We start from the raw sequence: 22,419 nt of genomic DNA, 5'->3' as shown, positions 1-22,419 counted from the left end.
TTATACTCCTAAGTTTGGGCTTTGGTATCCTAGGGGATCCACTTTTGATTTAATTGGTTATTCAGATGCCGATTGGGCGGGGTGTAAAATCAATAGAAAGAGCACATCGGGGACTTGCCAGTTCTTGGGAAGATCCTTGGTGTCTTGGGCTTCAAAGAAGCAAAATTCCATAGCTCTTTCTACCGCCGAAGCCGAGTACATTGCCGCAGGCCATTGTTACGCGCAACTACTTTGGATGAGGCAAACCCTTAGGGACTACGGTTACAAATTAACCAAAGTTCCTCTTCTATGTGATAATGAGAGTGCAATCCGCATGGCGGATAATCCCGTTGAGCATAGCCGCACTAAACACATAGCCATTCGGTATCACTTTTTAAGGGATCACCAACAAAAGGGAGATATCGAGATTTCATATATTAACACTAAAGATCAATTAGCCGATATCTTTACCAAGCCTCTTGATGAACAAACTTTTAACAAACTTAGGCACGAGCTAAATATTCTTGATTCTAGGAACTTCTTTTGATATATTGCACACATAGCTCATTCATATACCTTTGATCATGTCTCTTTTATATATGCTATGACTAATGTGTTTTCAAGTCTATTTCAAACCAAGTCATAGGTGTATTGAAAGGGAATTGGAGTCTTCGGCGAAGACAAAGGGTTCCACTCCGTAACTCATCCTTCGCCGTCGCTCCGAGCCACTCTCCATCTTTGGGGGAGAAGGACTCCGTCTTTGGTATAATCTTCACTCATTTATTTATGACCAAAGGGGGAGAAAGTAATTCTAAGGGCTCTAATGACTCCGTTTTTGGCGATTCATGCCAAAGGGGGAGAAAGTATTAGCCCAAAGCAAAAGGACCGCACCACCACCTAATTTTAAAATGATTTTCAATTGAAAATTTCAAATTGGTATCCTATTATGTTCAAAAGGGGGAGAAAGTAGTATTTCAAAATTGATATATCAAAACCCTCTTGAACACTAAGAGGAGATTTCATTTAGGGGGAGTTTTGTTTTAGTCAAAGGAAAAGCATTTGAAACAGGGGGAGAAAATTTCAAATCTTGAAAATGCTTCGCTAAATCTTATTCATTTACCTTTGACTATTTGCAAAAGAACTTTGAAAAGGATTTACAAAAGAATTTGCAAAAACAAAACATGTGGTGCAAACGTGGTCCAAAATGTTAAAAATGAAGAAATAATCCATGCGTATCTTATAAGTATATTATTGGCTCAATTCCAAGCAACCTTTGCACTTACATTATGCAAACTAGTTCAATTATGCACTTATATACTTGCTTTGGTTTGTGTTGGCATCAATCACCAAAAAGGGGGAGATTGAAAGGGAATTAGGCTTACACCTGGTTCCTAATTGATTTTGGTGGTTGAATTGCCCAACACAAATAAATTGGACTAACTAGTTTGCTCTAGTGTGCAAGTTATTCAGGTGCAAAGAGGTTCACACTTAGCCAATAAAAAGACCAAGAATTGGGTTCAACAAAGGAGCAAAGGGATAACCGAAGTGTGCCCTGGTCTGGCGCACCGGACTATCCGGTGTGCCACCGGACAATGTCCGGTGCACCACCGGACAGTGTCCGGTGCACCAGGGGACTTCAAGCCAAACTCTTCACCTTCGGAAAAATCCAGAGCCGCTCCGCTATAATTCACTGGACTGTCCGGTGAGCCACCGGACAGTGTCCGGTGCTCCAAGGAAGAGCGCCTCTGGAACTCGCTAGCTTCGGGAATTCACTCCGCTATAATTCACCGGACATGTCCGGTGTACACCGGACTGTCCGGTGAGCCAGCGGGGCAACGGCTACTTCGCGCCAACGGTCACCTGGAGAGGCATTAAATGCGCGCCAGAGCGCGCAGAAGTCAGGCACGCGCGAAGTGGCGCACCGGACACTCTACAGTGCATGTCCGGTGTGCCACCGGACATCCAGGCGGGCCCAGCAGTCAGAGCTCCAACGGTCGGAACCCAACGTCCTGGTGACGTGGCTGGCGCACCGGACACTGTCCGTTGTGCACCGGACTGTCCGGTGCACCATGCGACAGACAGCCTCCACCAAACGGCTAGTTTGGTGGTTGGGGTTATAAATACCCCCAACCACCCCACATTCAAGTCATCCAAGTTTTCACATTTCCAACCAGTTACAAGAGCTAGACATTCAATACAAGACACACCCAAGTGATCAAATCCTCTCCCAATTCCACAAAAGCATTAGTGACTAGTGAGAGTGATTTGTCGTGTTCTTTTGAGCTCTTGCGCTTGGATCGCTTTCTTCTTTCTCATTCTTTATTGTGATCAATACTCAATTGTAACCAAGGCAAGAGACACCAATTGTGTGGTGGTCCTTGCGGGGAAGTTTTGTTCCCGGTTGATTTGAGAAGAGAAAGCTCACTCGGTCCGAGGGACCGTTTGAGAGAGGGAAGGGGTTGAAAAAGACCCGGCCTTTGTGGCCTCCTCAACGGGGAGTAGGTTTGCGAGAACCGAACCTCGGTAAAACAAATCCGCGTGTCACACTTCTTATTTGCTTGCGATTTGTTTTGCACCCTCTCTCGCGAACTCGATTATATTTCTAACGCTAACCCGGCTTGTAGTTGTGATTAACTTTGTAAATTTCAGTTTCGCCCTATTCACCCCCCTCTAGGCGACTTTCAGTATTCATAGTCAAATTGTCTCTAGTTTAAAACTTAATAGTTTAAGCTTATCTTCAAACAAGGTTTTGGAAGCAAACTTTGCACTATATTCAATAAACACATCTCATTTGCTTTGCTATTGTCTTAGTCAATGCATACTAGATGTGTCAAACACAATACTTGCAATGCAAATAATGTCATACCCAAATTTTAGTTCTTGGTGTTACAATCCCCTTCTGAGAAGTCCGATTTAGAGATTCGAGCCTACATATAGGATCCAACAGGCTTTCCTCGTTTTTCATTTTTTCCTTTCACGCTATTCTGGTGTTCTCGCTCGGTAAAATTCGTGAGTCATCGACTTTCGCCATCCGCGTGGTTGTTTTACACACGTGCGTTCCCTCCTGCCACCGGCCACAAGCCCATGCCGACGGAGGACAAAGATTTTTTTCCACCGTTTTCCCACCATCGTCTTCACATCTTGCAGCTCGCCTCTAGGCACCATGAACACCACTTGGCAGCAGGAGACCAGGTGCCAGCCTCAAATTATCCAGATGTCTACTCATGGTGGTCGAGGCACTGCCAATTACATGCACGATCCACGACTAGAAAGCCTATCAAGCGTGTCGTCTGGCTAGATGTATCCACGGCCAGGGACGAAGCCAGAAAAAAGTTTAGAAGGGGTTGAACTAAATTGCTGCAGTATAAAAACTCATTCTACATTATATTGTATAAATTTTAGACTAGGGGAGGCTGTAGTGGGACTCCATAAAATTCGAAGCGGTAGGAGGGGCTCGAGCCCCGCCCGCCCCACCGCTGGATCCATCCCTGTCCAGGGGCGGACGCATAGCCCGGCAAGCCAGAGCACGTGCCCGGGCTTCGGCAGACGGCGACCTGTTTAATTAGGCCCAATAAGCAGTTAGCAGTGGAGGCTAATAGGCTATCAGACTAGGTCATTCCTTCCTGATTTCCATCCGTATTCCTGCTTCCGCACAGCGCCGCCGCAACCAACGTTTCGCACAGCGCCGCCGCAGCCCGCAGCCAACATCCAGGTCTCCACTCTCCAGCGGTCCAGCCTCAAGGCGAGCGGCCAAGTGCGGAAGTGCCAACGGCCAGCGGCCTAGCGCCCAGGAGAGCGCCCAGCGAGCGGCCCCAGCGGCCAGCGCCCAGGCGAGCGGCCAGCGGCGAGTGCGCAACGCCCAGGCGGCCAGCGCCCAGGCACAGCTTCACGCCCAGGCGGCCAGCGCCCACGCCTGACGCCGCATCGCCGCCACCAGGCACAGTGCCATATTCATATTATTGATGGTTGATTACTTGATTGAACATTTTATTTAATTTAAGTATTGACATGCTGTGAATTTTGGATTGCTAATTTGCTAGGATGAGGAGGTATTTGATAGCACAAGGCAGTCACCCACCACCACCTCCTCCACTTCAACCTTCTGCTCCACCTCAAGATAGTAATCATGGATATGGATTTAATCTGGATGATATTGTAAGTGACCTGGCACTTAGAAAACAAATTTATGAGTTTCGTCCTGAAATTCAAGATCAAGTTAGAAGAGCTTACATTCAAAAAGGACCAACTCAACCTATTCTGAAGTTTCCTTTGAAGCAATTTGGAAATAATGCAAATAAAAGAGCATTTTCTAAATCTTGGTATACAAATTATAATTGGCTAGAATACAGCGAGTCCAAAGATGTAGCATTTTGTTTCTATTGCTTCCTTTTTAAAGAGCCAGGAAGGGCAGAAATATTTGGATATGATGTGTTTAATAAAACAGGATTTAATGATTGGAAGCATGCATACAAAGCATTACCTGAGCATGTTGGTGGAGTGAGTAGTGCTCATAATAAGTGTGTTAAGCATTTTGATGATTTCAAAATCAAAGACAAAGCATCTCAAGTCAGCTTAGTCGTGCTACTGAAGAAGCAGAGGAATTATATCGAATCCGCTTGACTTCATCTCTAGAATGTTCAAAGTTTCTAATTGCACAAGGCATGGCTTTTGGAGAATCCACTATTGAGATATTGACATGTTTCTCATGTCTTGATCCAAAGAATAACTTCTCTAGGTTTGATATAGATAGCCTTGTTCGAGGTGCTCAGATTTATTATACTGATTTCTCTACTACTGATTTTGCACAAATTAGACAACAACTTCAGACTTATATTCTTCAAGTAAGAAGGCATGCAGCATTCTCTACTTGCACTGATATTGCTAGTTTTGCTTCTAAGATGGTTGAGACAGAGAAACATAAGGTTTTTCCATTGGTTTATAGACTTATTGAATTGGCATTAATATTACCGGTGTCCACAACATCTGTTGAAAGGGCATTTTCAGCGATGAAAATTATCAAGACTAATTTACGAAACAAGATGGCTGATGAGTGGTTTAATCATTTGATGGTGTGCTACATCGAGCGGGAAATATTCAAAGAACTTGATGACTCTACCATATTGCGACGGTTTCAAGGCATGAAGACTAGAAAGATGAATTTGCCTCGTTCTCTACCATCTTGAGGTATTTACCGTGCTACGTTTAAATTTTTTAGTACTAAATCATTGTTTGCTTGAATGTTTGTATTTTATATCTATTCTCTTGAAATTTACTAGTCTATGTTAAATATATACTTTAGAAATATTTTAGAAATTTATAATAGTGACCAGGCTCCGGTTACGGGCTGGCTCCACCACTGTCCCTGTCCACGGCTGGGCCTGCGTGTTTTCTGGCTGGTGGACACAGGCTACCCCTGCATGCTTTGTTCGGCGACCAGCAACTGCATCAACTGGCAACAAAATGTGAGGCAGCGCCAACGGCAGCATTGATCAACAACAAGATGTGTGGCGGCGCCAAAAAGCCACACTAGTAGGAGAAAAAAAATCGTACTTGGTGCTGAAAGGTGAAAGCCTCTCCAATCTGAAAAATCATATTGACGCACTATAGGAAACGCCTAAATTTTCGTGGGCCAAAAACCCTCGTACGTGACACTTTTGAATATGGAGATCGATTTTTAGAGAGGTCCTTGGAGTAGCCAACTCTTTTCTGTGTGAAATCTACTTTATAAAGTAGTTAAACCAGTAAATCTAGCTAATCATTTTGGCTAATCTGTTGGAGATGCTCAACGCATCCTAGATGACCATTTGACAATATGAATTCTTGCTTTAGTTAAGCTTTGAAATCTGAAAGTGTGTTTATCCCTTTAGTGGATTGAATGACAACACAATTATAGGTCTAATAAGGTTGTTAAGTGTTAAGTAGGAAGTTGAGTATGTTTCATACGCTTAAAAAGAAGTATATCAAAGATTAAACAAGAATACAGAGGTCGATGATATTCCACATAGTGTCCAAATGAAGGACAAAACTGAGCATTGTTGTATTAGAAGACTATATAAACAATCCAGTTCAATCATAGAACATCAAAACTGAAGTGTTATTCTAGTTTTAATTACACAAAAAATGTTTAAAATTTACAAATGCTACAAGAAAGAAAAAAAGGGTGAAATTGCTGCACTATTGAAGTGTTTTTATCTACAACAGATTGCATCAACGATTTTACCTAAAAGGAACACTGTTGTTGTGTGGGAAAAAAGAACACCAGCCAAATTAAGAAGTGTTAATTGCCTTAGTTAAACGGCTCCCTGTTCTGTCAAATTAGCTAGTTACTGTACATCGTCGGCGAAAGCCTTAAAAATGAAGTCCCTGAACCGCTTGCAGTATTGCTTCGGGTCAACAGCTGATATGGAGTTGGGGTCGTACTGCATGGATTTGTAAGCGTGCTCCAGCTTCTTACTGATATCGTAGTCCTGCAGGATGTCGATGATTCCAAAGAACAGGATGACGTCCTGGAACTCGCCTGTGGGCTCGCCAATGAGCGGAGATTCACTCTCAGGGTTCTTCACTACGTTCTCCACCCTCGAGGGCATGCAGATCCCTAGTCTCAATGGTCCTTTTCTGCATGGATCACAACTAGCATGTTAGCCATCCTATGTTAGACCAATTCTAGGGCCTTCTTCCCAATTATAAGCTATGCAAAATACATACAAACAGTAAATTGTGATAATTCGGCAAATTTTATTTTAACTTTACCTGTTTTCTTCAGAATCTTCAGCATTCTGTGACGTCCCATTGTCACCATTGCTGCTGTCTGTAACAACCAAATAGATTTTTCAGTCTCCTAACTCCAAATGCATCTTGCAGCTCCAAGCATGTGTGAGAAGCATGCATCGTTTTAACTTATCTTTGCATCTGTCCTTGAAGTGAATACCGACCAAAAGACTATAATCCATGATCCTCTCCGCCTCCAGTAATTCGCAGTCTTTGTCCACTTGCCTGCAAGGAGATACAAGCCATTAGCTACTGCACGGAATTCTTGGGTTTCTTTCAATTCAGCTGTGATTTTGAAACAGTTTTTGGTAACATAGTTCTCATTCTTAAAGCAACAAGCATGAAGGCATATATATCCAGTAGTACAGTAACTTGCTGTCCACCTGCAGAATTCCTCAAACCAGGTCCCTGGCAGCCGGAAGATGAAATTAAGATCGAGATCCTTCAACGTTGTGTGCTCGCTGATCTGATCGATGGGTTTGTCAGTCATGCGACCATGCGAGGACCCTTTCAGGTCGAAGCGCCTGTGGATCGCGTAGCTGGAGCAGAAAAGGTTCCCCATTATAACAAACCGGACCTGTAATAGTCCATCAGATTTCACGGGTGGGTTAGGAACTGATGCTGCTGGATTTAAATTATGTGAAATTTATATTACAGGTTGCTGGTCGCAGCCTGACCTTTTTCTGGATAGCTCCTGTAAGCTTGACGTTGACGCAGTGCAGGCCGAAGAATTTAGTGATCAGAGTGTTTTCGAAAAAGCGGACGTGTTTGTAGTAGGCTGGAAGCATCCTAAGGAGCACCTGTTCGCATGAGAAAAGGAAAACGCAAGTTCAATCATAATAATGTAACTCGCAAACTAAGTTTTTTTTCAACGTTTAATAAACTAGTTTGGATGCATGGATCAAATGAGCTTACTTTAACCTCTGCCTTCTTCATCGTTTTGATCATGTACTTGTCATCGTTCGTGAGGTAGAAGAAGCTCCCGCTCTTACCAGGAGACGACAGTTCCCGGAGCGCCTCGTCCCCGCAAATGGAGATCATGTAGTCTGCTGGATCGACGTCGAAGAGCTTGCGCAGAGTCCTGGATCAAAGTGCAAAGGAAGCAGCAGCGGTATCAGATCAGTTAACTTCGTCAATGCAAAGAACCAAGAGATCATCATCAGCGTCTCTGTCAGTATTGATTGATCGGAAGACCTGAAAACCAGGGGGCAGTAGTCTTTCCACCGGAAATCGCAGGACTGGTGAGGAGGAGTATGCTTTGATCCTTCGGGAGGAAACCTTGTCCATATCTTCTCTTTTGGATCGAATGCCGATGACTTGAGATCCAGCGTATTTGGCGCTGACTGCCTACCAACAGCGTGCCTGTGTTCCAAATTTCAAATTCAATTCAATGATTTGAATCAGATTCGGAAAGGCAGCAATGATTCAGATGATCAGAAGATAAAATATATAGCCTGCAAATGTCAGATGATCAGGAGATAAATATGTAGCGTGCGAATCGCGAAAGTGCAATGGCATACAGTCCAAGACGAAGCAGAGTAGAACACTTACACACCTGATGCCAAGCTGCAGGTTGAGCATGAGCTCGTAGTTCCTGTGCCCCTTGGAGATGGTCTCCCCCTGCTTCTTGCCCGGCCTCGGCGGCGTGCGCATGCACGACGACGTCCGCAGGCACGACCTGTCCGCGCGCACCTCCTCGGTCTCGCCACCCTCGGCGGCGGCCGGCTGCAGCATGTCCAGGTCCAGCGACGCGCTGCTCCTCCTGCTCACGCTGGACCTCCTGCCTTGGTCAAGGCTAACCTTGGGCGGGCGCCACACCGGCTTCTTCTGCACGGCCTCCACGCCGGGCCACGTGAGGACCTTCTGCGACGGCATGAGCGACGCCGTCTTGCCCTCGCACACCTCTAGCTCCTGGAGCAGCGCCGTGATGGGGTCGCAGGGCTCGCGGGGCACGGGCACCGCGGGGCCACCGGACGGCGGGTAGTAGACGCCGTCGGCGTGCACGGCGCCGGCCTCCTCGCACCAGGTGCCGATGTACATCCCGCCGTCGGCCCAGCGGAACGTGCCCTGGCCCTTGGGCCTGGTGTCCTCCCAGGCGCCGTCGTAGCGGTCGCCGTCCGCCCAGATCACGGTCCCGCAGCCGTGCATGTCGCCGGCCCTCCAGGTGCCGATGTACTCGTGGCCGTGGCGCCAGATGTAGCGCCCGTGGCCGTCCTGCAGGCCGTCGCGCCAGTGGCCGTCGTACACGTCGCCGTTGGCGTACGCCTGCGTGCCCCGGCCGTGGCGGAGGTTGTTGGCCCAGAGCCCCGCGAAGGTGTCCCCGAACTCGCCGATGTAGGTGCCCTGGCCGTGCATGTACCCGCCGGCGAAGTCGCCCTCGTAGGTGGCCCCCGAGGTCCATGAGAACTTGCCGCGGCCGGACGCGCGGCCGCGGCGCCAGGAGCCCTCGTACATGCTGCCGTCGGTCCAGAGGAACTTGCCCGCGCCGTGCGGCTGGTCCCCGCGCAGGTCGCCCTGGTAGAAGTCCCCGCTGGGCAGCAGCTGCTCCGCGTGCGTGGGCTCGCCGGCGTCCTCGTCCTCGCCGGCTTCCGAATCGTTGCCGCCATCGGTGCTCGTGTCGCTGTCCTCGCCGTCCTCGTGGTGGTACTGGTAGATAGTGCTGGACGCGGAGGAGGAATTGATGGAGAGGAGACTGGGCGTGAGGGCGGCCCCGCCATCGGCGCCGTCGGCCGCGGGCCCTGTGGCTGTCGTCGCGCGGCGGATGGTCTGGAGCTTGCGGATGCTCGCTTCCCACAGCCGGCTGGCCGGGGCGGGGAGCTGGCTCATCTTCCTCGCCGACGTCGCCACGTTGGCGTCGTTTGGTGTGTCCGTGTGTATGTGTATAGTATAGGTACGTCGTCTCAGCACGACCGGGGCGGGGCGAGCCTGTGCATGCTGGCGGTGGGGGGGCGCCGGAGCGGGACGGGGCGAGGCAATGGCGTGCGCGCGCTGGCCTTGGATTACGAGTTCTACGCTCTCGGTGGTTGGAGGCTGGGAGGAGTTGTCGGGGCGACTCGGGGGTGGGAGGCTGCCGAGGAGAGCTCGGGAGCGCAACATTTGGAGGGAAGCGGAGGCAGCGCCTCGGCCGTTGAATTGAATCCAGTCCAGGCATTGTGTTGTGCACTGCGCATGGGAATGCATGCCATATTGCCATGCCACCATTTCTCTCTTCCTGCTCCAAGCTTTTTCCAGGCCAGCAGATGGTTGATACCTTTTCAATTCTTTCCATGGCACGGCAAAGGCATCAGTTGCTGTCCTCCAGACCAGCAGCAGCTCGTTGACCTGAGCTTTGGAGTTAGCCCTGTGCGACACGCGGGTCAAACAGCTCCTCTCCATTAGGCTAGGCTGTAGACCTACATTGTGTTTGTGGCATTTGTCTTTCTCCAGAGACTGATACTATACTTGTCTCTGTCTCTCTGACATTAATGGTCCAGCTGTGATGCTGGGAGGAACAATAAAATTGAAATCTTTATTAGAGCAAGCCTAATAATTGTAACAAAACACAACACCAAGTTTAAGTTATTTATCCTGGCGTATTAAGTCGAGGAAGACTATGGCATGTTCAGTTTGAGAAATAAGATAATCTATCATTTTTCTCACCCTCTTCTTTTTTTGTTTGGTTTGTAGAATGGAATAGATTAGGGATGGCAGCGGGTCGGGTTGTGTTCGGGTATGATAATACCTGACCCGATGTCATACTCGACCCTTATACAAATATCCATACCCACCAAGTCAATTGGGTAAAATGGACACATACCCGTACCCAACGGGTATCCGTCGGGTATCGGGTATCCGGTGGACGCGCGGGCCTCGGTGACGGGCGGACGGCGCAGGAGCCGAGGAGCGCAGGCGCAGCTGGGCGGTCGGGCCTCGAGGACGCCGCAGGGGCGCAGGCCGCAGCCGCAGCTCGGCCGCTCGGGGCAGGAGCACCGCAGCGGGCTGGACTGGTGGCGGCTGGGCGGGGCTGGCCGGCTGGGAGTGGCGGCTGGGGCCTGGGGCGCTGGCGTAGGGGCAGGGCAGGGGCGCTGGGCGCAGGGGCAGGGCGATGGCGGCTAGCAGGTCACGGGTGGTGGCCTCGCGGGGTGGGCGTAGGGAAGGGAAGGGAACTTAGGTTAGGGAGTTAGGGTTAGCCCTTAGCCGGTTCACTGAATTGGGCTTCTTTTCTTTGCTTCATGGGCCAAAAACTGAAAAACACAACATGTAAAATTATGAATTAATATTTCGGGTATCCAGTGGATATCCATGGGTAAAATATACTATCCGTACCCTACCCGACGTATTTCGGGTACTCGACCCGATAGGATCCACAGGTGAGATTTCAAACCCGTATCCATGTCCACCGGGTATGAAACCCGTGGGTATCCATACCCATGGGTCCAATTGCCATCCCTAGAATAGATTGATCCATCACAACTTCATTCCTCATAGGCTTATAATTAATAATAATACGAGGAATGAGTTTATTCCACTAAATTTATGAAATGGACTCATGATGCACCACCTCATCTAGAATAGATTGACTCTACAAATCAAACACCCCTTAAGTAGATATAGGCAGAATAGTGCTAGCAAATTACAACATGAGAGCGAGTCTGACTCAGGAACAATTACCTTGATCATCTTCTATTATATCTTTACTGTCTCTAGGTCAAATTAACTTGATTCTATGCTATCTTTAACCAGAGTAGGTTAAGGTCTTCCTCTATTATAAAACAACCGTGCAAACCACTGATCTGATATGGTCATAGTTGTAGCATGATATACAAGCACATTCTACTCTAACATTCTCCCTTAATCATAACTTACACAAGACTATCCCTAAACGAAGCCAACTTCTACATAGTTAGTGCTTTGGTAAAGCCATCTGCAACTTAATATTTTGTAGATATGATTTTGATCTCCAAAAGTTATCTGCCTACTCTTTCTCTCATAAAAATAAAAATTCAATATTAACATTAGATTAACTATAATATAGGTTGTTCTAACAGTTTCACACTAAATCATTGCAGCAAGAGGACAAGAAATCTTTAGCTTTTATAGAACTACACCCACATAAAGGTGTTGGCTATAACTATATATTTAACTTTAGCACTTCAGCACAACCATTTTGTTGATGAATATGGGAACATGACACTAGATATGTGATGCCTATTTTGGTGAAAAACAAGTTCAAACGCTAAATACTCGCCACCCTGATTAGTTTGTACACCAACGATTTTGGTGTTGAAGTGACATTCAACCACATTCTAAAATTCAACAATTTTTAAAAGAATTCATACTTGAATCTGAACATGTAAATCTAGCTAAACTTGATAAAATCACCAATAAAGACGGCATATTATTTTTTAGACCAACTAAATCAGGAGCAGATTAGAGATGGTAATGGGTTTGAAACCCGCAGGTATAGGGTTTATAAACTCGTACCCGCGAGGATAGTGTTAAACACGCACCACTCTTACCTGCTACCCGTGGGTATCACAGACCCGTGGGTATGTACGTATGTACGTACGTACGTACGTACGTACATACATACATACATACATACATACATACATACATACATACATACATACATACATACATACATACATACATACATACATACATACATTGTGTGTGTGTATATATCCAATGTGAGTGTATATATCTAATGCGGGATCATGGGCATGGATACAACTTTTTTATACCCCCGAGAGAAAAACCCGCCAGGTTGAGAATCAAGCCCACACTCGTACTCGCGGGTACAAACTCAAACATAAACCCGCACTCTATTAGTTTTTTTACCCACGAGCATGCGAGTAAAATGTGCTCGTTGCCATCCCTAGAGCAGATCCCCATACATCAGAGAACATAAATTCAAGAGGCTTAGATGAAACACTAGTTGGTATAGGATGACTCTGTGTCTATTGAGAGATATGAGAGACTAACTCTTTTGACTCACTAGAACAAGAAATTTTATTTTGATCGACTAATTTATGAACAATATGAAAGGACAAATGATCAAGATGATTATGTCATCGATGAGGGGACATCTTAATGGCGCCAAGAGCCTCTCGCTCGAGGCTTGGTAAGGGATAGAGACCATATTCACATCTAACCTGAAGCAGAACTTTCTACGTGTCTAGATCCTAAATTGAAAAAATGACAAGAAAATATTAAAGTAAGACATTGTTGTCTTTGAAAAATTGATATATAGAAACTATATTCTCTGTAACACGAGGACCATGTAAGACATTATTGAGATGCAAGGTTTTTACAGGGGTATTGATAACAACATGATCGATGTTGTTAATGTTCATACATGCCTAGCTAGCTGTGATGATTTGATTAGTACTAATTAGTAATTATATTAGTTACTTAAACAATTTTGAACCTAATTATGCTTTCATCTCCAAATCATGTCGTTGCCTTCCTCTTTTCTACCTTTCTTGTCTGCTCACCAATCCTAGCATGCATGCCTTCCTCTATCCATGCTGTGTATGGAGTTAGATTACTCAAATTTGTATTCCACATGAAAATATTGGAACTCTTGATGTTGGTCACTCGCTTTTGATTTCTAAAAGATATAAAAACAAGGCAACACAAGTAAATAGGTTGTGAACTTCTCCATTCGACTAACTTTCCTTCGAAGGTTGATTGAAAGGAGAAGGTAAAAAGGTTGTGATGTTAAGATAGTGTAAATAGTATGTAAATAAAGAAGAGTAAACATATCACTCATCTGGATACACATTCTTAAATTCACTTCATTCCTCACAATGTGACATATCATTACAATCATACCTTTGGCTTTACACACTAGATAGCTCGAAGGTAGTTTCAAAGGCTGAGTAAAACACAGCTCTAGGCTCTCAAAAAGGTGATTTGTGCATGGCGCTGTTCCTATATTTATAGGAGAGAGGTACAACTTCATATGAAATTACAAGCATGCCCATGAAGTTTACACACGTGATTTACAAGTAACACATGGGCAATATCATCTTTTTTCCTTCTTCTTTCTTATTGATCAAGACTTCTGGCTCTTCCTCTTCTTTACTTCGTAGAACAAGGCTTTTGGCGATGAAGGTTCTAGCTTTGGCTCACGCCTTCGGAACATCAATGCCCACACGAAGCTCCGCATCTTCTCTTCTCTAGTTTGCATATTGCTGTTGGAAAGGGTTTGCTTTGTTGGCTCCCTGTGTTGTACCTGAAACACATTCTTTCAACCCGAAGGTGAAGGGGTTTAAGGATCTTTGGCAATATAGGCCCCCAACAGTAGCCCCTTGCGGAATAAGGTTGTTTTCATAATGAGCTTAGGCCGCGAATCATATTAGGGAGGCCTTGCGCTAAAGGTCTGAAAACACTTTCTTGAGCTCGTTAGTGAAAATGACAAAAACATGTGCTTCAACACAAATAAAAACAAATCTGTGGTCCACTGGACAGTAAGAAGTTGAAAACACAGTTTTTCGTGCGCGTAAACTTTCATGCCTTGCGCCTATCTCCCAATATAAAAACGGGAGTGTGCCGAGGCGAGGCTACATTTACTGCCCCCACCTACTTGCTGCTGCTCTTTCCTGTGACTCCGGAGCTTTCCGTCACATACCGTTTTTTAGAGCTAGCTTTAGAAAAAATCTCTTTAGGCCAAACCCCTTGTTGAGATGGCAAGAATTCGCACAACTGCTAGGATAGGCACTCCCACTACTTCGGAAGCCTGCTAGAGGGATGAGAATGCCTCAGATACTATGCCGATTTCCACGACGCCAATTTCTGAAGTCATGAAGGCTTTGTCAGCACCAAAATCCAAAAGTAGCTCGAAGGCTACAGGGGAAGGGCAGGAAGATCGGCCATCGAAGTCGAGCTATCTCGACATGGGGCAGTCTATTCTGAAGGAGGACTTAAAGAAGATGAAAGAGCTTGGCTACTTCAAGGACAAGGTCAAAGTGATGCTTAATGGTGATGGGACAACCCCGAAGCCAAAGAGCAAGGATGTTGTTGTTTTCATAAGCTTCTTCCGAGCCAGCCTTCGGCTGCCAATGTATTAGATGATAGAAAAGGTTTTGTAGAAGTGTCAGATTTACATACATCAGCTAATGCTGAACGCCATAGTTAGGCTAAGTGTTTTCATCCAGGCCGCACAAAGCCAACAAGTACGTACCGAGGCTGATGCTTTTTGCAGAGTGCATGATTTGCACTATCAGATCAAAGACATAGCTTTGGATGGGCTACACTACAACTTCAGGTGCTACACCTTTGCTTATCGGAAGGACATAATTGCCCCGGTACTTGCATACCGAACCAAATGGCATGGCGACTGTACCAAATAATGGTTCTATGCTGAAGTGGATTTTGAGCATCATGCAGACTTCAAGGATATACTGATGAGTCCACTAGAGATTAGCTTCGTGACATCAGAAAAGCTGCCAAAACATGTTACAAAGCCTTTAATGCTATTGCGGAGAAGATCGGTTCTTAGGATTTGATTCAAGAATTTCTTGCTTACAACATCTTTCCCACCCACACTATAGGTGGAAGCTAACAAAGGAGGTGAAGTCTAAGGAAGGAGAGCTTGTAACTATAGCCTTCGAATTCAAGGAGCAAGCTTCATTTAAAGCTCCCTCATTGGGATGGTTACAACTTGTAGAGAAGAAATGCAATGAAATTGCTAGAAATTATCTTGTCAAGGAGCACGAAGCTATGGCGTCAACCTTAGGGGACCGCGAGAAATTAAGGCTGAACAGAGTGATGAATACCATCGGATTTGAATACACGAACAACACAAAACCAGTGACCAGCGCCGAAGTTGCAGAAAAAAAGGAGAAGTACAAAGGTATTAGGGAAGAAAACCTCCAAGAAAGACAAACAAGTTGGGGCTACTAATGATGAGATGAAGGATGATGAAACTGAGGGTGACGAAGAGTCACCTTCAAAAAAGGCCACCCCTCCGAAGAAAATAAAGCTAGAATTACCGAGACAAAGACCAAGAAGAAAACTACACAAGAGCAAGGGAAGGGAAGTGCTTCTACTTCGTCGCTAGGTTGTACTCGTATTCTTGAAGTAATGACTTGACCTCTACTCATTTCCACTATAAGTCCCCTAGGACCAAAGCTGACTAGCCTATTGCTAACTGCGAAGGGCACGGGCAAAGGTGGGCAAGCTTCAACTCCTATGGAGGTAGAGGAATCCCCATCTGAAGGGGAGAGCCCATAAATGGAGTCTCTTATGGAGGCAGTCTTTGGGGCTTCATCGCCAAAGGAGGAAAAGATGAAGGAAAATATGTTGAAGGTGGCGGATCCTTGGGGCCTAAAAGGGGCCAAAGAGCCAAGCTTTGCACTTCAAGCAGATACTGGTGGACCCGCCCATTCCTACGACGAGGATGAGGAAAATGCAGAGTTATTGGAATCCTTGAGGCGCCTTCGAGACCACTGCTTCGGGATCGCCTCCCGGTGCTGTGATTATCTGAAGAAAATTTTCTCCTCTGTTGGTGCTACTTCGGGAGGGAGATCATATGCCAGCGAGGATGTCGGAGGGGCACTAACTTGGGCAGAAAAAGAATTAGGAGAGCTCGAAGGGGTCATCAATGCCTGAGGCAATTATTGCACGATGATAGGATCCCGAGGCATGACATATACACTAGAGAAGGTAGGCTTCAATCACATTAGAACAATCAACAAAACCGACTTTGGCATGTATATCAAATATATAAAGAAGCCTTAGAAGGAGGTGCTGAATGCTACGAAGCGGTTCTTTGCGGAGTTTTGGGATAAAGATGGCCGACAACTAGCCACTTCTGAATCCAAAGCTTATACCAAGAAGGTTTGACCTTAGGACTTGTACTTTTAAAGCTTTCTTATTATAGCCTTCCTTACCAATTACTTGCTATGTTCTTTTCCTTGCAGAGGAAGGATGCGAAGAACAAGGCAAATAAGTGCAGCATGACTGAAGAGCATTCGACAAAGCATTTCCTCTAGACTACAGAATGATTGATGAAGGAACCATTTTTGTAAATGAATATTTTTGTAAAAAACTTGTTGCTAATGTATGATAACATTTTCTTTTCATTGTTTTAATCATGAATGATTTGTTGTGTGTGAAACAAAACCATTGAGCTGAAGGCAAAAAATACATTCCCTTCTTTTCACGTGGAACAAAGCCACTGAAGCTTGAACTTAGCTTATTTACATCGAGGTTTAGTAGTTGCTTCTCTTTAAATACAAATATCATTCCCTACATTGCAGTTGTTCTAAAAATAATTTCTAAGTTTCTTGGCACCCTTGTCTTAGTGTCTGTCTTTATTACTCTGCATTCCCTTGAGAATGACTTCGGAGTCTGATTCACCTTTACTAGGTGATTTCGCTTGAGCTCTGCATTCCCTTAGGAATCAGTTTGGATCTTTTTCACCTTTACTAGGTGATTATGCTTGAGCTCTGTGTTCCCTTAGGAACAACTTTGGAGCTTTTCACCTTTACTAGGTGATTATACTTCAGCTCTACATTCCATTAGAAACGACTTTAGAGCCTTTTCATCTTTACTACGTGATTATACTTGAGCTTTGCTTTTCATTAGGAATGACTTTGGAGCTTTTTCATCTTTACTAGGTGATTTTGAGCTTACCTTTGTGCCGAGGACTTCAGGATCTGATCTTTATTTCTTTTCATCATTGCAGCCAAAGGTGGTATCTCAATGTACACTTTCATGTCACACTTGGGGGGAATGTACCTTTATTGATTTCAAGCACCTTGTATGATATTACAATCTTGGTCCCATTAAAAACCTTACCCCTTTGTAAGGAAAAAGGGTACCGAAGCATGAGGAGAAAAGGTGTGATGGAGCTATATATAATATCTCCAAAGTTCATTAGCATTCCATGACCCTGGGATTTCGTTTCTCTCCATGTCTCTTAGTCTGTATGACCTTGGTCTGTTCGAAGCTGAAACCAAAAAAGGGCCTCCCACTTTGTTTGCATCTTGCCTGCTGTATATGGGTTAGCCACCCTTCGGAGCACCAAGTGACTATTACTAACCTTGGGATTTACAATAGATGATCAGTCCCTAAGGACTACATGTTATATATATAGGCAGTAGGCCTAGGCCTCATGGGCCTTAACACCCCTCCTCAAACTCAAGGTGGAAATGGAGGATTGGAAGCTTTGAGTTTGATCAAGTGAAACTGATGTTGTGCTCTTGTTGTGCTTTGGTGAAGAAATCTGCTAATTGAGATTCTGAGGGCACATATTGAAGATTAATAGTCTTCTGCTGACAATGGGATCGAGTAAAAGAAGCATCAACACCGATGTGTTTAGTAAGTTCATGATTCACTAGATCATGAGCAATCTATATAGCACTCAAGTTATCACATAACAGAGGTGTAGACATGTCACAAGAGACACCAAGATCAGCCAAGAGCCAGCGCAACCAAATAATTTCAGCAGTGGTAGTAGCAAGGGCCCGAAGTTCGGCTTTAGCACTAGAATGAGATATGGCCGCTTGCTTCTTGGATTTCCAGGTAATGAGAGATGATCCAAGGAGAATACAATAACATTGAATAGAATAACGGTCAACAGAATCACTTGCCCAAGTGGCATCAGAATACACATGAAGCTAAAGTGGGCTATCAGACGCATAGAGTAAACATCTGGATCTTGTCCTGTGTAAATATCGCAGCACACGAAGCAAATGACCATAATTAACTGAAGTTGGTGTTGATACAAATTGGCTCAACATATGAACAACATGAGCTATATTAGGTCTGGTGATGGTGAGATAAACAAGACTACCCACAATATGACGATACCGAGTTGGGTCTGCAAGTGGTGTCCCATCCTTCGGACGATGTTTTAAATGAATATCCATTGGTGTTACAATAGTGCGTGTATCAGTAATTCTAGAGCGATCAAGAAGATCTTGTATATAATTGGACTGAGACAGATAAAAACCTTTTTGAGTCTAATGAACTTCAATACCTAAGAAATAGCTGACTGGTCCCAAATCAGACATCTAAAATTCCTTACTAAGATGCTGCTTGACATAAGAAATATGTTCTGAGTTATCACCAGTAATCATCATATCATCCACATATAGTAGCAGTAAAGTGCGTCCTTTCGGAGCGACATGAACAAACAATGTTGGATCATGTTGTTCACTACAAGAAAAACCAGCAACTGTGATGACATACATAAATCGCTCAAACCAAGCACGAGGAGCTTGTTTCAGCCCATACAATGCGTGATGGAGACGACAAACATGCCCTAAGGGAGTATCAACCCCCGGAGGATGATGCATATAAACTTCTTCATGTAGATCACCATTGAGAAAAGCATTCTTGACATCCATCTAGGATATAGTCCAAGAAGATGAGGCTGCAAGTGCAATCAAGGTTCGAACAGTAGTCATATGCGCAACAGGTGCAAAAGTCTCATCATAATCAAGTCCTTGAGTCTGTTAAAAACCATGAGCCATAAGACAAGCTTTATACCTCTCAATGGAACCATCTGATTTTGTCTTAACTTTGAAGACCCATTTACATGTGATAGGAACAACATGCGAGGGTAAAGGAACGATATCCCATGTACCAGTGCATGCAAGAGCATCCAATTCATCAATCATAGCTAGCTGCCACTCGTCAATCCTAGAAGCTTCCTGATATGTAGTGGGTTCAACAATTGCCACACCAGCTCGTGGAAAACCATAGCGATCTGGAGGTTCAATGGTACCACGGTCACGAAGACGATATCCCTGATTAAAAACATCATTAGACTCATTATTGTCAGTACAAGAATCATGTACAGGATCAGTATCAGGACCAGCCATAGGAATAGAGCGGGAATGATGAACATAGGTTTGGATGACAGGTGGTTTGGAAGAGTAAGAAGAAGATGACGTGGAGGTGGAAGGTGGTGTTATGGGAATGAGAACATCAGATGTGGATATAGAAGATGAATGTGCAGATGCAGGAATGGAAGGAAGACACATGAAAGAAGTAGACTCTATGGGATAATATGAGGAGTGAGTAGACCGGTTGTGAAAGAAGTGGCGATTTTCATTGAAACTCACATCTCTATAAATTTGAATACGACGAATAGAAGGATCATAACAACGATAGCCTTTGTGTTTAGGACTGTATCCAAGGAATACACACTCTACAGATTGAGCAGTCAATTTGGTCTGCTCACGTGGTGGTAACAAGACATAACATATACATCCAAACACATTAAGATGATCATATCATGGAGGAGTCCCAAAAAGAACTTCACCCGGAGATTTGCCAGAAAGTTTAGATGATGGTTGTCTATTAATGAGATACACAGCAGTGGAAACAACTTCACTCCAAAAGTGTGAAGGAACAAAAGAAGATATCAAAATAGTACGAGCACTCTCAATAATATAACGGTGTTTGTGTTCAGAAACACCATTTTAGGCATGAGCACCAGGACAAGAAAGTTGAGCTAGAGTACCCTCTAAGGTCAATAGCTGGCGAAAATTGTTAGATAAAAATTCACCTCCAGAATCTGAACGAGATATTTTAATAGTAGCAGAAAACTGGGTGTGAACCATGCGAGTGAAGAACTTATAAATAGAAGGTAATTCTGAGCAGCGTTTTATGAAGTAAATCCAAGTATAGCGAGAATGATCATCAATAAAAATAACATAATATTTATGACCACCTTTGGAAACAAAAGGAGCTAGACCCCAAATAAAAGTGAATTAGATCAAAAGGTTTAGCAGAATGAGAATCACTAGTAAAATATGGAAGTTGTATTTGTTTTCCAAGATGACAACCTTTACAATGAAAACTAGACTCAACATGTGTAGGGACTAAACATCCTGACTTTATTAGAGTGGACAGACAAGATCCACATAAGTGACCTAGACGATGATGCCACTGGGAAAACGACGTCGTGGGACCCGAAGCAGCAAGCACATGAGGTGTGGAGGTATGATAGGAAGGAAGATGCAAGGGGTCCAAGATGTAGAGGTGAGGTGAAGATTTACGGCGACGATTAGTCCCAATCACATCCCCTGTTTGTCGATCCTGTACAAAACAAGATGAGTCATCAAATCCAACAAAACAATTGTGATCGGTAATTTGACCAACTGATAGTAGATCCATGGATAACTCAGGTACAAAAACTATATTTGGAACAGTAAAATTGGAATAGCAAAGATAACCCTTGTGGGTGACATGAATAATGTACCATCAGTTGTCTAAATAGAAGTACCCTTGGTGACAGGTGTAGTAGATGCCAGACGTGACTGATCGGATGTCACATGAAATGAAGCTCCATAATCAAGAACCCAAGATGATGATAAAGCACCATCAGATGAAGTAGCAGCAACCGCAACTGAGCCTTTAGGAGATGGTCCTACACCACGACCACAAGTAGCATGACGGACATGAAAATTAGCTAGCTTCTTTGGAAACTTAGCAAAGCAGTTCTCAGACCGATGAGTGATCTTTTTGTAGTGTTCATAAGACTGAAAGGAGGTGTGTCTGGACTTATGAGCAGCTGCCAACACACTATGAGAACTCACACCAGTAATAGAAGACAGACTTCAGACGAGTCTCTTCAGCAAGCAATTTAGACAATGCCTGAGCCATGGTGAGGGTATCCGAATAGAGAAGCAGCCTTGCACGAATAGAATCAAATTCAGGTCGAACTCACATAACAAATCTGTAGGTAAAGAACTTCTCAATGAACTTATGGGCTGGGCAAGGCACAACTGTACAAGCAAGCACCACAGAGGTCAATGCACTCATAAGACGATCAAATGCTGAATAGTATTCATCGATGGACATATCATGTTGCTCAATGACATGAGTCTGCTGCATAAGGGTGTGTAAAAGAGCACCGCTATCCTGAACAAATCGATCCTTCAGATGTGTCCAGATGGCCTTAGCAGTGGTGAATTTGGACAGACTCATAATCATAGTTGGTTTAGTGCTATTGACCATTGTAGCCATTACCTTGCCATCATTGATCTGCCAAGTCTTGATTGTAGCAGCATTGCTTCTATCAGTTGCTAAAACTGGAGAATCTTTAGTCAAATGAAATAGTAAACCGTGACCTCTTAATGCAGTCTGAACACAAAAGGCCCATTCTAGGTAATTCTGCCCATTAAGCACAATATTGACAACAATAGCATTGGCCGACATATTGAAGAGCAATAAAACACTGAAGAATAACAGATCTGAAAAAAACTTGGCTTGATGGTACCAAAAACTTTAGCAGGTGCAGCGAATGAACAATAGATGAGACCGTGCGAAGTCACAGTAGAGCAGCAAATCTGGCCTATGCTGCGCACCGCACGAAAAGAGGCGATGCAGCGACAGACGACACGGGAGGGTGAATGCGCGACGGAGCAGGAGGGCGGAGTCCGGGTAGAGGTGGTGTCGCAACGGCGTAGAAGGGCAGAGTTGCGATAGCGACACAGATCCGCGGCACTGCCCGCGACGGCGGCGAACGGGGCAGGAAGGCGTAGATCCCGACGAAGACGCAGATCCCGGCAAAGGTCTGCCCTGCACAAAGTCCAGCGACGCAGATCAAGCAGAGTCTGGGCAGGGGCGGTGTCGCAATGGCGCAAAAGGGCAGATTTGCGATGGCGGCGTAGACCCGCGGCTCTGCTCGCAACGGTGGCGGATGGCGCAGATTCCGACAGAGAC

At 44.9% G+C, this 22,419-nt stretch overlaps 1 protein-coding gene across 1 annotated transcript; it reads right to left on the bottom strand.

The window, feature by feature from the left end:
- Positions 1-6,049: 6,049 nt before the first annotated feature.
- Positions 6,050-9,870, bottom strand: LOC103647104 (phosphatidylinositol 4-phosphate 5-kinase 6). The gene is made up of 8 exons (XM_008671655.4): positions 8,303-9,870; positions 7,942-8,109; positions 7,663-7,828; positions 7,425-7,547; positions 7,131-7,324; positions 6,881-6,972; positions 6,730-6,787; positions 6,050-6,594 (listed from the first exon to the last, which is right to left on the bottom strand). Exons 1-8 carry the CDS (start codon positions 9,841-9,843, stop codon positions 6,303-6,305), a joined length of 2,634 nt encoding a protein of 877 aa, XP_008669877.1. The 5' UTR covers positions 9,844-9,870; the 3' UTR covers positions 6,050-6,302.
- Positions 9,871-22,419: the final 12,549 nt, after the last annotated feature.

This window comes from Zea mays, chromosome 2, assembly GCF_902167145.1.
Source record: "Zea mays cultivar B73 chromosome 2, Zm-B73-REFERENCE-NAM-5.0, whole genome shotgun sequence".
NCBI lineage: Eukaryota > Viridiplantae > Streptophyta > Magnoliopsida > Poales > Poaceae > Zea > Zea mays.
The sequence above is the reverse complement of the archived record's forward strand: the minus strand, read 5'-3'. Positions and strand labels throughout refer to the sequence as shown.

Bases quoted from the DNA above. Each gene is read 5' to 3' on its own strand.
- LOC103647104 (XM_008671655.4), bottom strand. From the start codon at position 9,843: ATGTTGCGCTCCCGAGCTCTCCTCGGCAGCCTCCCACCCCCGAGTCGC. The intron at 8,110-8,302 runs GTGTGTAAGTGT...TTTGGAACACAG, and splicing joins AACCTGCAGCTTGGCATCAG to GCACGCTGTTGGTAGGCAGT. The intron at 7,325-7,424 runs GTCAGGCTGCGA...GGACTATTACAG, and splicing joins CAGGAGCTATCCAGAAAAAG to GTCCGGTTTGTTATAATGGG.